Raw genomic sequence first — 14,700 nt, 5'->3', positions numbered from 1 at the left:
ATGTGTGATGCAACAGACACCTGTCAGTAACGTGCAATGCCACAGACACATGTCAGTAATGTGCAGTGCCACAGACACCTGTCAGTAATGTGTGATGCAACAGACACCTGTCAGTAACGTGCAATGCCAAAGAAACCTGTCAGTAACGTGCAATGCCACAGACACCTGTCAGTAATGTGTTATGCAACAGACACCTGTCAGTAATGTGCAGTGCCACAGACACCTGTCAGTAATGTGTGATGCAACAGACACCTGTCAGTAATGTGCAGTGCCACAGACACCTGTCAGTAATGTGTGATGCAACAGACACCTGTCAGTAATGTGCAATGCCAAAGAAACCTGTCAGTAACGTGCAATGCCACAGACACCTGTCAGTAATGTGTTATGCAACAGACACCTCTCAGTAATGTGCAGTGCCACAGACACCTGTCAGTAATGTGTGATGCAACAGACACCTGTCAGTAACGTGCAGTGCCACAGACACCTGTCAGTAACGTGCAGTGCCACAGACACCTGTCAGTAACGTGCAGTGCCACAGACACCTGTCAGTAACGTGCAGTGCCACAGACACCTGTCAGTAACGTGTGATGCAACAGACACCTGTCAGTAACGTGCAGTGCCACAGACACCTGTCAGTAACGTGCGATGCCACAGACACCTGTCAGTAACGTGCAATGCCACAGACACCTGTCAGTAATGTGTGATGCAACAGACACCTGTCAGTAACATGCAATGCCAGACACCTGTCAGTAATGTGCAATGCCACAGACACCTGTCAGTAATATGTTATGCAACAGACACCTGTCAGTAATGTGCAATGCCACAGACACCTGTCAGTAATATGTTATGCAACAGACACCTGTCAGTAACGTGTAATGCCACAGACACCTGTCAGTAACGTGCAATGCCACAGACACCTGTCAGTAACGTGCAATGCCACAGACACCTGTCAGTAACGTGCAATGCCACAGACACCTGTCAGTAATATGTTATGCAACAGAAACCTGTCAGTAATGTGTTATGCAACAGACACCTGTCAGTAACGTGCAATGCCACAGACACCTGTCAGTAACGTGCAATGCCACAGACACCTGTCAGTAATATGTGATGCAACAGACACCTGTCAGTAATGTGTGATGCAACAGACACCTGTCAGTAATGGAGATGAAGTCAGTTATATTCTTGTATTAACTGAAAAATTTATACTTTGTATATACAGTGTTTTGCAAAAGTATTCAACCCCCTAAAAAGTCAACAGACGTGTCTGCATAGCATACATCATTGTTATTATGAAGCAGTCAGTAAGTGTGTATAATATGTACTATGAGTGACCGGTGGATCCTCTTCCTTCCTGCAGATGATAGAGACCGAATGTTTCAAAGAACTTAATCTTTTTGGCCCTAATGGAACCCTGTCCCCTGACTTAAACCGGAGCCACCCACCTGAGCCCCCCAAGAAAAGTTTATTACATCGTATTTTTAAACGTCAGGTAAGACGAAGGGTGTGTAGTATGTTACTTATACATGTATGTAATGCATGTATGTATGTATGTATGTATGTACTAGTGCGGGAAAGGATGTGTAGTATGTTACTTATACATATATGTAATGCATGTATGTATGTATGTATGTACTAGTGCGGGAAAGGATGTGTAGTATGTTACTTATACATATATGTAATGCATGTATGTATGTATGTACTAGTGCGGGAAAGGATGTGTAGTATGTTACTTATACATGTATGTAATGCATGTATGTATGTATGTATGTACTAGTGCGGGAAAGGATGTGTAGTATGTTACTTATACATGTATGTAATGCATGTATGTATGTATGTATGTATGTACTAGTGCGGGAAAGGATGTGTAGTATGTTACTTATACATCTAAGTAATGTATGTATGCAGAGGCGTAACAAGGGTAGGGCGAGTGGGGCATGTGCCCTGGGCGCCTTTGCAGGCCCAGGAGAGGGGGGCGCCGCCGGCGGCCAGGGCATCATGCCCCACTCGCCCCTGTCACGCCGAAATGTGAGGGGAGGAGAGCGCAGCGTCTCTCCCTCCCCTCACCGCCGCTGCCAGCACTAGCAGCGCTGCTGTGTCCGGTCTCCGGCGGCGTTAGCCAATCAGAGTTTGCGGACCGGCTCCTGATTGGCTGCCGGTCCGCGAGCTCTGATTGGCTAGCGAACCGGCGCCAGAAAGCCGCCAGAGACCTGGAGCGATGAGGGGAAGGTAACACCGCTGCGCTCTCCTCCCCTCACATAGATATCAACAAGCGGTGAGTGACCCGGGGGGGGGGGGGGGGGCAGCACAGTGAGGCATGTATCTGGCACTGAGTGGGGCATGTAACTGGCACAGTGGGGCATGTATCTGGCACAGTGGGGCATGTATCTGGCACAGTGGGGCATGTATCTGGCACAGTGGGGCAATGTAACTGGCACAGTGGGGCAATGTAACTGGCACTGTGGGGCATGTAACTGGCACTGTGGGGCAATGTAACTGGCACTGTGGGGCAATGTAACTGGCACTGTGGGGCATGTATCTGGCACTGTGGGACAATGTATCTGGCACTGTGGGGCAATGTATCTGGCACTGTGGGGCATGTATCTGGCACTGTGGGGCATGTAACTGGCACTGTGGGCAATGTATCTGGCACTGTGAGGCATGTATCTGGCACTGTGGGGCATGTATCTGGCACTGTGGGGCATGTATCTGGCACTGTGGGGCATGTAACCGGCACTGTGGGGCATGTATCTGGCACTGTGGGGCATGTATCTGGCACTGTGGGGCATGTAACTGGCACTGTGGGGCAATGTAACTGGCACTGTGGGGCATGTATCTGGCACTATGGGACAATGTATCTGGCACTGTAGGGCAATGTATCTAGCACTGTGGGGCAATGTATCCAGCACTGTGGGGCATGTTTCCGGCACTGTGGGGCATTGTATCTGGCACTGTGGGGCATTGTATCTGGCACTGTGGGGCAATGTAACTGGCACTGTGGGCCATTTTCAGTGCCCACACTCCTTCTAGTGCGTGGCCACACCCTTTCTGGTGCGTGGCCATGCCCATTTTTCCGCGCACATGCTTCTTTTGGTGTTTTTTTTTTTTTTGGGGGGGGGGGGCGCGCCATTTTCCATCTTGCCCTGGGCTCCGAAAACCCTAGCCACGCCTCTGTGTATGTATGTATGTATGTATGTATGTACTAGTGCGGGATAGGATGTGTAGTATGTTACTTATACATGTATGTAATGTATGTATGTATGCACTAGTGCAGGAAAGTATGTGTAGTATGTTACTTATACATGTATGTATGTATGTATGTACTAGTGCAGGAAAGGACGTGTGGTATGTTATACGTGCATGTAGTATGTAATGTATGTATGTATGTATGTATGTATGTACTAGTGGAGAAATTATGTGTAGTATGTTACTTATACATGTATGTAGTATGTAATGTATGTATGTATGTATGTATGCATGCAATAGTGCGGGAAAGGATGTGTAGTATGTTACTTATACATGTATGTAGTAAGTAATGTATGTATGTACAGTGGAGATTGAAAGTTTGGGCACCCCAGACAAAAATGTATTTTAATGTGCAAAAAGAAGTGAAGGAAAGACGGAAAAATCTCCAAAAAGCATCAAATTACAGATTAGACATTCTTATAACATGTCAAAAAAAGTTTGATTTTATTTCCATCATTTACACTTTCAAAAGAACAGAAAACAAAAAATGGCGTCTGCAAAAGTTTGGGCACCCTGCAGAGTTAATACCTTGTAATGCCCCCTTTGGCAAGTATCACAGCTTGTAAACACTTTTTGTAGCCAGCCAAGAGTCTTTCTATTCTTGTTTGAGGTATCTTCGCCCATTCTTCCTTACAAAAGTCTTCCAGTTCTTTGAGATTCCTGGGCTGTCTGTGACGCACTGCTCTTTTAAGGTCTATCCATAGATTTTCAATTATGTTGAGGTCAGGAGATTGTGAAGGCCATGGCAAAACCTTCAGTTTACGCCTCTTGATGTAATCCACCGTGGATTTTGAGGTGTGTTTAGGATCATTATCCATTTGTAGAAGCCAGCCTTTCTTTAACTTCAGCTTTTTCACAGATGGCATCAAGTTAGCATCCAAAATTTGCTGGAATCTTAGTGAATCCATTTTTCCTTCTACTCGTGAAATGTTCCCTGTGCCACTGGCTGCAATACAACCCCAAAGCATGATTGATCCACCCCCATGCTTAACAGTTGGACAGAGGTTCTTTTCATTAAATTCTGTGCCCTTCCTTCTCCAAACGTACCTTTGCTCATTCCGGCCAAAAAGTTCGATTTTAACCTCATCGGTCAACAGAACTTTATTCCAACATGCATCAGGCTTGTCTATATGTTCATTTGCAAACTTCAAACGCTAATTTTTGTGGTGAGGACGTAGAAGAGGTTTTCTTCTGATGACTCTTCCATGAAGACCATATTTGTACAAGTATCTCTTTATAGTAGAGATGAGCGCCTGAAATTTTTCGGGTTTTGTGTTTTGGTTTTGGGTTCGGTTCCGCGGCCGTGTTTTGGGTTCGAACGCGTTTTGGCAAAACCTCACCGAATTATTTTTGTCGGATTCGGGTGTGTTTTGGATTCGGGTGTTTTTTTCCAAAAACACTAAAAAACAGCTTAAATCATAGAATTTGGGGGTCATTTTGATCCCAAAGTATTATTAACCTCAAAAACCATAATTTACACTCATTTTCAGTCTATTCTGAATACCTCACACCTCACAATATTATTTTTAGTCCTAAAATTTGCACCGAGGTCGCTGTGTGAGTAAGATAAGCGACCCTAGTGGCCGACACAAACACCGGGCCCATCTAGGAGTGGCACTGCAGTGTCACGCAGGATGTCCCTTCCAAAAAACCCTCCCCAAACAGCACATGATGCAAAGAAAAAAAGAGGCGCAATGAGGTAGCTGTGTGAGTAAGATTAGCGACCCTAGTGGCCGACACAAACACCGGGCCCATCTAGGAGTGGCACTGCAGTGTCACGCAGGATGGCCCTTCCAAAAAACCCTCCCCAAACAGCACATGACGCAAAGAAAAAAAGAGGCGCAATGAGGTAGCTGTGTGAGTAAGATTAGCGACCCTAGTGGCCGACACAAACACCGGGCCCATCTAGGAGTGGCACTGCAGTGTCACGCAGGATGGCCCTTCCAAAAAACCCTCCCCAAACAGCACATGACGCAAAGAAAAAAAGAGGCGCAATGAGGTAGCTGACTGTGTGAGTAAGATTAGCGACCCTAGTGGCCGACACAAACACCGGGCCCATCTAGGAGTGGCACTGCAGTGTCACGCAGGATGTCCCTTCCAAAAAACCCTCCCCAAACAGCACATGACGCAAAGAAAAAAAGAGGCGCAATGAGGTAGCTGTGTGAGTAAGATTAGCGACCCTAGTGGCCGACACAAACACCGAGCCCATCTAGGAGTGGCACTGCAGTGTCACGCAGGATGTCCCTTCCAAAAAACCCTCCCCAAACAGCACATGACGCAAAGAAAAAAAGAGGCGCAATGAGGTAGCTGTGTGAGTAAGATTAGCGACCCTAGTGGCCGACACAAACACCGGGCACATCTAGGAGTGGCACTGCAGTGTCACGCAGGATGTCCCTTCCAAAAAACCCTCCCCAAACAGCACATGACGCAAAGAAAAAAAGAGGCGCAATGAGGTAGCTGACTGTGTGAGTAAGATTAGCGACCCTAGTGGCCGACACAAACACCGGGCCCATCTAGGAGTGGCACTGCAGTGTCACGCAGGATGTCCCTTCCAAAAAACCCTCCCCAAACAGCACATGACGCAAAGAAAAAAAGAGGCGCAATGAGGTAGCTGACTGTGTGAGTAAGATCAGCGACCCTAGTGGCCGACACAAACACCGGGCCCATCTAGGAGTGGCACTGCAGTGTCACGCAGGATGTCCCTTCCAAAAAACCCTCCCCAATCAGCACATGATGCAAAGAAAAAGAAAAGAAAAAAGAGGTGCAAGATGGAATTGTCCTTGGGCCCTCCCACCCACCCTTATGTTGTATAAACAAAACAGGACATGCACACTTTAACCAACCCATCATTTCAGTGACAGGGTCTGCCACACGACTGTGACTGATATGACGGGTTGGTTTGGACCCCCCCCAAAAAAGAAGCAATTAATCTCTCCTTGCACAAACTGGCTCTACAGAGGCAAGATGTCCACCTCATCTTCACCCTCCGATATATCACCGTGTACATCCCCCTCCTCACAGATTATCAATTCGTCCCCACTGGAATCCACCATCTCAGCTCCCTGTGTACTTTGTGGAGGCAATTGCTGCTGGTCAATGTCTCCGCGGAGGAATTGATTATAATTCATTTTAATGAACATCATCTTCTCCACATTTTCTGGATGTAACCTCGTACGCCGATTGCTGACAAGGTGAGCGGCGGCACTAAACACTCTTTCGGAGTACACACTTGTGGGAGGGCAACTTAGGTAGAATAAAGCCAGTTTGTGCAAGGGCCTCCAAATTGCCTCTTTTTCCTGCCAGTATAAGTACGGACTGTGTGACGTGCCTACTTGGATGCGGTCACTCATATAATCCTCCACCATTCTATCAATGTTGAGAGAATCATATGCAGTGACAGTAGACGACATGTCCGTAATCGTTGTCAGGTCCTTCAGTCCGGACCAGATGTCAGCATCAGCAGTCGCTCCAGACTGCCCTGCATCACCGCCAGCGGGTGGGCTCGGAATTCTGAGCCTTTTCCTCGCACCCCCAGTTGCGGGAGAATGTGAAGGAGGAGATGTTGACAGGTCGCGTTCCGCTTGACTTGACAATTTTGTCACCAGCAGGTCTTTCAACCCCAGCAGACCTGTGTCTGCCGGAAAGAGAGATCCAAGGTAGGCTTTAAATCTAGGATCGAGCACGGTGGCCAAAATGTAGTGCTCTGATTTCAACAGATTGACCACCCGTGAATCCTTGTTAAGCGAATTAAGGGCTGCATCCACAAGTCCCACATGCCTAGCGGAATCGCTCCCTTTTAGCTCCTTCTTCAATGCCTCCAGCTTCTTCTGCAAAAGCCTGATGAGGGGAATGACCTGACTCAGGCTGGCAGTGTCTGAACTGACTTCACGTGTGGCAAGTTCAAAGGGCATCAGAACCTTGCACAACGTTGAAATCATTCTCCACTGCACTTGAGACAGGTGCATTCCATCTCCTATATCGTGCTCAATTGTATAGGCTTGAATGGCCTTTTGCTGCTCCTCCAACCTCTGAAGCATATAGAGGGTTGAATTCCACCTCGTTACCACTTCTTGCTTCAGATGATGGCAGGGCAGGTTCAGTAGTTTTTGGTGGTGCTCCAGTCTTCTGTACGTGGTGCCTGTACGCCGAAAGTGTCCCGCAATTTTTCTGGCCACCGACAGCATCTCTTGCACGCCCCTGTCGTTTTTTAAAAAATTCTGCACCACCAAATTCAAGGTATGTGCAAAACATGGGACGTGCTGGAATTTGCCCATATTTAATGCACACACAATATTGCTGGCGTTGTCCGATGCCACAAATCCACAGGAGAGTCCAATTGGGGTAAGCCATTCCGCGATGATCTTCCTCAGTTGCCGTAAGAGGTTTTCAGCTGTGTGCGTATTCTGGAAAGCGGTGATACAAAGCGTAGCCTGCCTAGGAAAGAGTTGGCGTTTGCGAGATGCTGCTACTGGTGCCGCCGCTGCTGTTCTTGCGGCGGGAGTCCATACATCTACCCAGTGGGCTGTCACAGTCATATAGTCCTGACCCTGCCCTGCTCCACTTGTCCACATGTCCGTGGTTAAGTGGACATTGGGTACAACTGCATTTTTTAGGAGACTGGTGAGTCTTTTTCTGACGTCCGTGTACATTCTCGGTATCGCCTGCCTAGAGAAGTGGAACCTAGATGGTATTTGGTAACGGGGGCACACTGCCTCAATAAATTGTCTAGTTCCCTGTGAACTAACGGCGGATACCGGACGCACGTCTAACACCAACATAGTTGTCAAGGACTCAGTTATCCGCTTTGCAGTAGGATGACTGCTGTGATATTTCATCTTCCTCGCAAAGGACTGTTGAACAGTCAATTGCTTACTGGAAGTAGTACAAGTGGGCTTACGACTTCCCCTCTGGGATGACCATCGACTCCCAGCGGCAACAACAGCAGCGCCAGCAGCAGTAGGCGTTACACGCAAGGATGCATCGGAGGAATCCCAGGCAGGAGAGGACTCGTCAGACTTGCCAGTGACATGGCCTGCAGGACTATTGGCATTCCTGGGGAAGGAGGAAATTGACACTGAGGGAGTTGGTGGGGTGGTTTGCGTGAGCTTGGTTACAAGAGGAAGGGATTTACTGGTCAGTGGACTGCTTCCGCTGTCACCCAAAGTTTTTGAACTTGTCACTGACTTATTATGAATGCGCTGCAGGTGACGTATAAGGGAGGATGTTCCGAGGTGGTTAACGTCCTTACCCCTACTTATTACAGCTTGACAAAGGGAACACACGGCTTGACACCTGTTGTCCGCATTTCTGGTGAAATACCTCCACACCGAAGAGCTGATTTTTTTGGTATTTTCACCTGGCATGTCAACGGCCATATTCCTCCCACGGACAACAGGTGTCTCCCCGGGTGCCTGACTTAAACAAACCACCTCACCATCAGAATCCTCCTGGTCAATTTCCTCCCCAGCGCCAGCAACACCCATATCCTCCTCATCCTGGTGTACTTCAACACTGACATCTTCAATCTGACTATCAGGAACTGGACTGCGGGTGCTCCTTCCAGCACTTGCAGGGGGCGTGCAAATGGTGGAAGGCGCATGCTCTTCACGTCCAGTGTTGGGAAGGTCAGGCATCGCAACCGACACAATTGGACTCTCCTTGTGGATTTGGGATTTCAAAGAACGCACAGTTCTTTGCGGTGCTTTTGCCAGCTTGAGTCTTTTCAGTTTTCTAGCGAGAGGCTGAGTGCTTCCATCCTCATGTGAAGCTGAACCACTAGCCATGAACATAGGCCAGGGCCTCAGCCGTTCCTTGCCACTCCGTGTGGTAAATGGCATATTGGCAAGTTTACGCTTCTCCTCCGACAATTTTATTTTAGGTTTTGGAGTCCTTTTTTTACTGATATTTGGTGTTTTGGTTTTGACATGCTCTGTACTATGCCATTGGGCATCGGCCTTGGCAGACGACGTTGCTGGCATTTCATTGTCTCAGCCATGACTAGTGGCAGCAGCTTCAGCACGAGGTGGAAGTGGATCTTGATCTTTCCCTAATTTTGGAACCTCAACATTTTTGTTCTCCATATTTTAATAGGCACAACTAAAAGGCACCTCAGGTAAACAATGGAGATGGATGGATTGGATACTAGTATACAATTATGGACGGGCTGCCGAGTGCCGACACAGAGGTAGCCACAGCCGTGAACTACCGCACTGTACTGTGTCTGCTGCTAATATATAGACTGGTTGATAAAGAGATAGTATACTCGTAACTAGTATGTATGTATAAAGAAAGAAAAAAAACCACGGTTAGGTGGTATATACAATTATGGACGGGCTGCCGAGTGCCGACACAGAGGTAGCCACAGCCGTGAACTACCGCACTGTACTGTGTCTGCTGCTAATATATAGACTGGTTGATAAAGAGATAGTATACTCGTAACTAGTATGTATGTATAAAGAAAGAAAAAAAAACCACGGTTAGGTGGTATATACAATTATGGACGGGCTGCCGAGTGCCGACACAGAGGTAGCCACAGCCGTGAACTACCGCACTGTACTGTGTCTGCTGCTAATATATAGACTGGTTGATAAAGAGATAGTATACTCGTAACTAGTATGTATGTATAAAGAAAGAAAAAAAAACCACGGTTAGGTGGTATATACAATTATGGACGGGCTGCCGAGTGCCGACACAGAGGTAGCCACAGCCGTGAACTACCGCACTGTACTGTGTCTGCTGCTAATATATAGACTGGTTGATAAAGAGATAGTATACTCGTAACTAGTATGTATGTATAAAGAAAGAAAAAAAAACCACGGTTAGGTGGTATATACAATTATGGACGGGCTGCCGAGTGCCGACACAGAGGTAGCCACAGCCGTGAACTACCGCACTGTACTGTGTCTGCTGCTAATATATAGACTGGTTGATAAAGAGATAGTATACTCGTAACTAGTATGTATGTATAAAGAAAGAAAAAAAAACCACGGTTAGGTGGTATATACAATTATGGACGGGCTGCCGAGTGCCGACACAGAGGTAGCCACAGCCGTGAACTACCGCACTGTACTGTGTCTGCTGCTAATATATAGACTGGTTGATAAAGAGATAGTATACTCGTAACTAGTATGTATGTATAAAGAAAGAAAAAAAAACCACGGTTAGGTGGTATATACAATTATGGACGGGCTGCCGAGTGCCGACACAGAGGTAGCCACAGCCGTGAACTACCGCACTGTACTGTGTCTGCTGCTAATATATAGACTGGTTGATAAAGAGATAGTATACTCGTAACTAGTATGTATGTATAAAGAAAGAAAAAAAAACCACGGTTAGGTGGTATATACAATTATGGACGGGCTGCCGAGTGCCGACACAGAGGTAGCCACAGCCGTGAACTACCGCACTGTACTGTGTCTGCTGCTAATATATAGACTGGTTGATAAAGAGATAGTATACTCGTAACTAGTATGTATGTATAAAGAAAGAAAAAAAAACCACGGTTAGGTGGTATATACAATTATGGACGGGCTGCCGAGTGCAGACACAGAGGTAGCCACAGCCGTGAACTACCGCACTGTACTGTGTCTGCTGCTAATATATAGACTGGTTGATAAAGAGATAGTATACTCGTAACTAGTATGTATGTATAAAGAAAGAAAAAAAAAACCACGGTTAGGTGGTATATACAATTATGGACGGGCTGCCGAGTGCCGACACAGAGGTAGCCACAGCCGTGAACTACCGCACTGTACTGTGTCTGCTGCTAATATATAGACTGGTTGATAAAGAGATAGTATACTCGTAACTAGTATGTATGTATAAAGAAAGAAAAAAAAACCACGGTTAGGTGGTATATACAATTATGGACGGGCTGCCGAGTGCCGACACAGAGGTAGCCACAGCCGTGAACTACCGCACTGTACTGTGTCTGCTGCTAATATATAGACTGGTTGATAAAGAGATAGTTGACAATGCTAAATTCCCTTGTCGTATAAACAACCCTTTATGAAGTCTAAGAACACTGTACGCTGTTTACTTAAGAAGTACCGTAATGGTACGCTAGTTGCGTAACGATCGCTCAGCCGTAGGCGAGACGCTCAAGCGTCACGTTCGCTCACGGCCCAGTGATCACAGGACACGTTATTGACTATGACTAGAGTAATGATTCGCTATGGCGTAGCGGACGCTCGAGACCACGAGGAGATCACCAGCGGCGCAGACGCTCACAACGCTATACCTTTATGTCTAAACCTTATACCAATGAAATACACGGAATACCTTAATGTGAATACAGGGTGTAAGTGCAACCTTGTGTAACCTGACTAACTACAAAGCTGCTTGAGCGTCACCGACGCTCAAGTGAACACTTAACACTATAGGAAATACACAGATACTGGTTTAGGGTCCAAAGCCTATTAACTGTATTATATCTAGTATACTTGTAAAAAGGGGATAACAGTACAAATGATACACTACAATATAACAAAGACTTCCTAACCAAAATACAATACTATCTAATACAATACAATACTAGTCTAGGGGAGATACGAGAGAAAGAGAAGGGAAAGAGAGAGAGAGAGAGAGACGGAGAGAGATGAGAGAAATTGGCTCACAGAAAGACAATGATTACGGAGAGAAAACTTACGCACAAGGGTAAACGATCGCATGCGCCTGGACATCCAGCACCCGATTTTCAGCAATGAGAACCGTTGAAGAGTGAGAGCTGGATGTGGTCGGCCTGCCTATTTATGCCCCCCACACAATGCAATCTCATAGTCCCTACAATCCCATTGTCCATTGGATGAAGGAATTCGACCCTGTATCACAACAAAAGGTCATAGGTTGATTCATACAGGTGGGCTGTGACGATTTCAAACAGCTCAGGTGGGTGGGGAACTAGGTTTCCCGCCGCATACCTGAGTATGAGTAAATAGTAGAAATGGACATAAACTTCTTATGTCCATAACTATTCGCACGAGCGATTAATACGCTCCAAACCAACACCGGAATATTGCTAATTAAATACTCTTCCGATGGGTACCAAACACTGCTGTATGATTCCTGTTAGACCCTTCGTACGATACAAAGAGGGATTCCTTAGCTCAGGGACCTTCTATATTAACCAAACTTTCAGAAACTATCAAAGGGACCATGATCTATAAACTACATTAATTGTGAAAATATGTAACGAATGAGTCGCACGCTATGACTACATAAACTCTACCGTAAATACGCATACCGCGCCTGCGAGTGCACGCTATTGCGGGTATGCGCCTTCACGGGAGAGCGTACGCATGCGCAGCGCGGACCAGTGTGCGGTGCAAATATGGCAACGTGCATAGAGACATTTTTCTGACTTTGACAGTCCACCCTTTGGCAGTCAATAATAACTGCCACAAAACATTTAAGGAGAAAAATGCAAGTCAGGGGTTAATTGATTTCCATGGTGGGGTAAGGAAGAAGAGAGGAGTAGGTGTGAAGAGGGTATGACCTAGTGAGAAAGTAGAAGCATGTGTGTATGAGTCCATGTTTGGAGGGTCATGTATCATCGTGCCGTACGTGTGGTAAATCAAGCTTCGAGGTATTGCGAAGTATACATTTGAATTCCTTCTTATCCTGTGGTACAGGTCTGTGGATGGGCTGTCAAACTTTACCGAGCTCTTTTCGGATTTTGAACAAAATGGGGAGCACATTTTAGTTGATGATACATGAATGGGGGAGGTATGTGGTTGCTGATATCTGTGCCTGTATTCCCTATCGTCTATGTGTGTCATTACCTGAGGGTTGTAGAGATGAAGATAAAGAACACTTATGGAAAATGCAATGATATTCTATGTCAGGGAAATGTACATCTGTCGTCGAAGTTGTGTTCGGTATCTGTTGAGAGTCGTCTTCTTTGCGCTGTATTGCTCCTTGGGCATGAGCAAAATAGCTTTGTCAGAGCCATCGGATTTACAAAAAAATGTTGGGCTAGCGTGAGTTTAAATGTACTAGGGAAACTGGGGATCCATGGCAAAGTTCATCAAGTGTCCATTTCTCAAGTGGTCAAAACTTCATCTTTGGTGCTTGTCTGTTGTCTGTATAGCGTCTCGTCAACTTCCTCGTCCAAGGGGGTCTTTGTATCTTGGAGAAAAGCAGAAAAACAGGTGAAAGAAACGGACCGTATAATCGCATTTTCATCCCATCCTGGTCTCTATCATTGGGTCATAAATCAAATCCAGGTTAATTTCGGTTTCCTCACTCCTCAAGCTCATCACTTTTGTACTTTGTTTGCACCTCATTAAAGCCTGCCCGCATCTAAATATCAATCCAATTGATATAATGACACCCGAGATACATAGTAGAAACTTTCCAACATCCATTATGACTCCTTGAGCCCAGTCTCCTAAACCGGAGAACCAATTTCGCGGGTTCAACCATGACACCCAACCAGTCAGCTCATTACCTACAGCAGCAAGGGTGAGATTGTGTTTTCGACGAAATTCCCACTTTAATTGCAGAATATCGTCCATCTTTTGGTCTATGACCTCTACCGGATCCTCGGTGCTATTCGTGATATAAGTGCAACACTTTATGCCGTACTGTGTTGCCAATGTAACACAATATCCGCCTGTTACTGCTGTAAGATAATTAAGAAGCATCCTATGCTGAACTAGTTCCGTTTTGTAAGCTTGAAGTTCTCTTCCAGTGTATCTAAACGTGTCATCATACATTTCAGTGATATTATCTAACAAATTGGCGAGTGCGGAAATGTATCTATAATTCATCACTCCCCGAGCGGTACGAGTGAAATCTAACGCTACCAGAACCTGAATCCCGGTGGATTCATGGATAAGATCGGAGGCCGGATGCTCTAACCTTTCTGACAGTTGTCTTTTAACTCGGTGCTCGTAATGAGTGTGAGTATAAGGAGCTTGGGCACCACGGTGTATGTCCTTCATTTTGTCATGTGTAACAGTCATCACTTCAGGCAATACTTTTCCAATATAACACAATCCTTCAGAGTTTGGGGCAAGCCACTTGTACGCCTTTCTCCCGCATATGAAATATGCATCATCGGGGAGAACATATGGGACGGAGAAGGACATGACCATGTTACAAACCTTCCAGGTGAAATCTCCTGACCCTAATTCTTCCATCTGCCTAATGCACGTATCAGTTTGTACGATATGTGCACAGTATCCTGGTGATACCTCTCCAACTCTAGTAATCCTATTTCCTAAGGTATATCGATACCGGAAAGATTTTCCTCTACTGGCTATGTGGCGTACCAGCTCTGTATCTGTAGGCATTCTATCTGCTCTGTGTGAAAAGGTCATGGTAAGGTTGCTCCATGACACTTCCCAATTTCCCGGCTTACGGGGGTTGGAGATATTAAAACATAAGAGGGACCTATCCACATGGTATTGGTGGAGCTTCAAACTAGGAGGGCTGGAGATGTTAAATCTCCGGTCC

At 46.1% G+C, this 14,700-nt stretch overlaps 1 protein-coding gene across 1 annotated transcript in view; it reads left to right on the top strand.

The window, feature by feature from the left end:
* The window catches only part of GRK5 (G protein-coupled receptor kinase 5), a 269,390-nt gene that overhangs the window by 235,781 nt on the left and 18,909 nt on the right, over nt 1–14,700 (top strand). Inside the window, exon 15 of the mRNA XM_063962703.1 lies at nt 1,358–1,489. Coding sequence (XP_063818773.1) covers nt 1,358–1,489 — 132 coding nt within the window. The remainder of the gene's footprint in view (nt 1–1,357; nt 1,490–14,700) is intronic.

This window comes from Pseudophryne corroboree, chromosome 3, assembly GCF_028390025.1.
Source record: "Pseudophryne corroboree isolate aPseCor3 chromosome 3, aPseCor3.hap2, whole genome shotgun sequence".
NCBI classification, from domain to species: domain Eukaryota; kingdom Metazoa; phylum Chordata; class Amphibia; order Anura; family Myobatrachidae; genus Pseudophryne; species Pseudophryne corroboree.
Note: the sequence above shows the minus strand (reverse complement) of the source record. Positions and strands in the feature narration are given on the sequence as shown.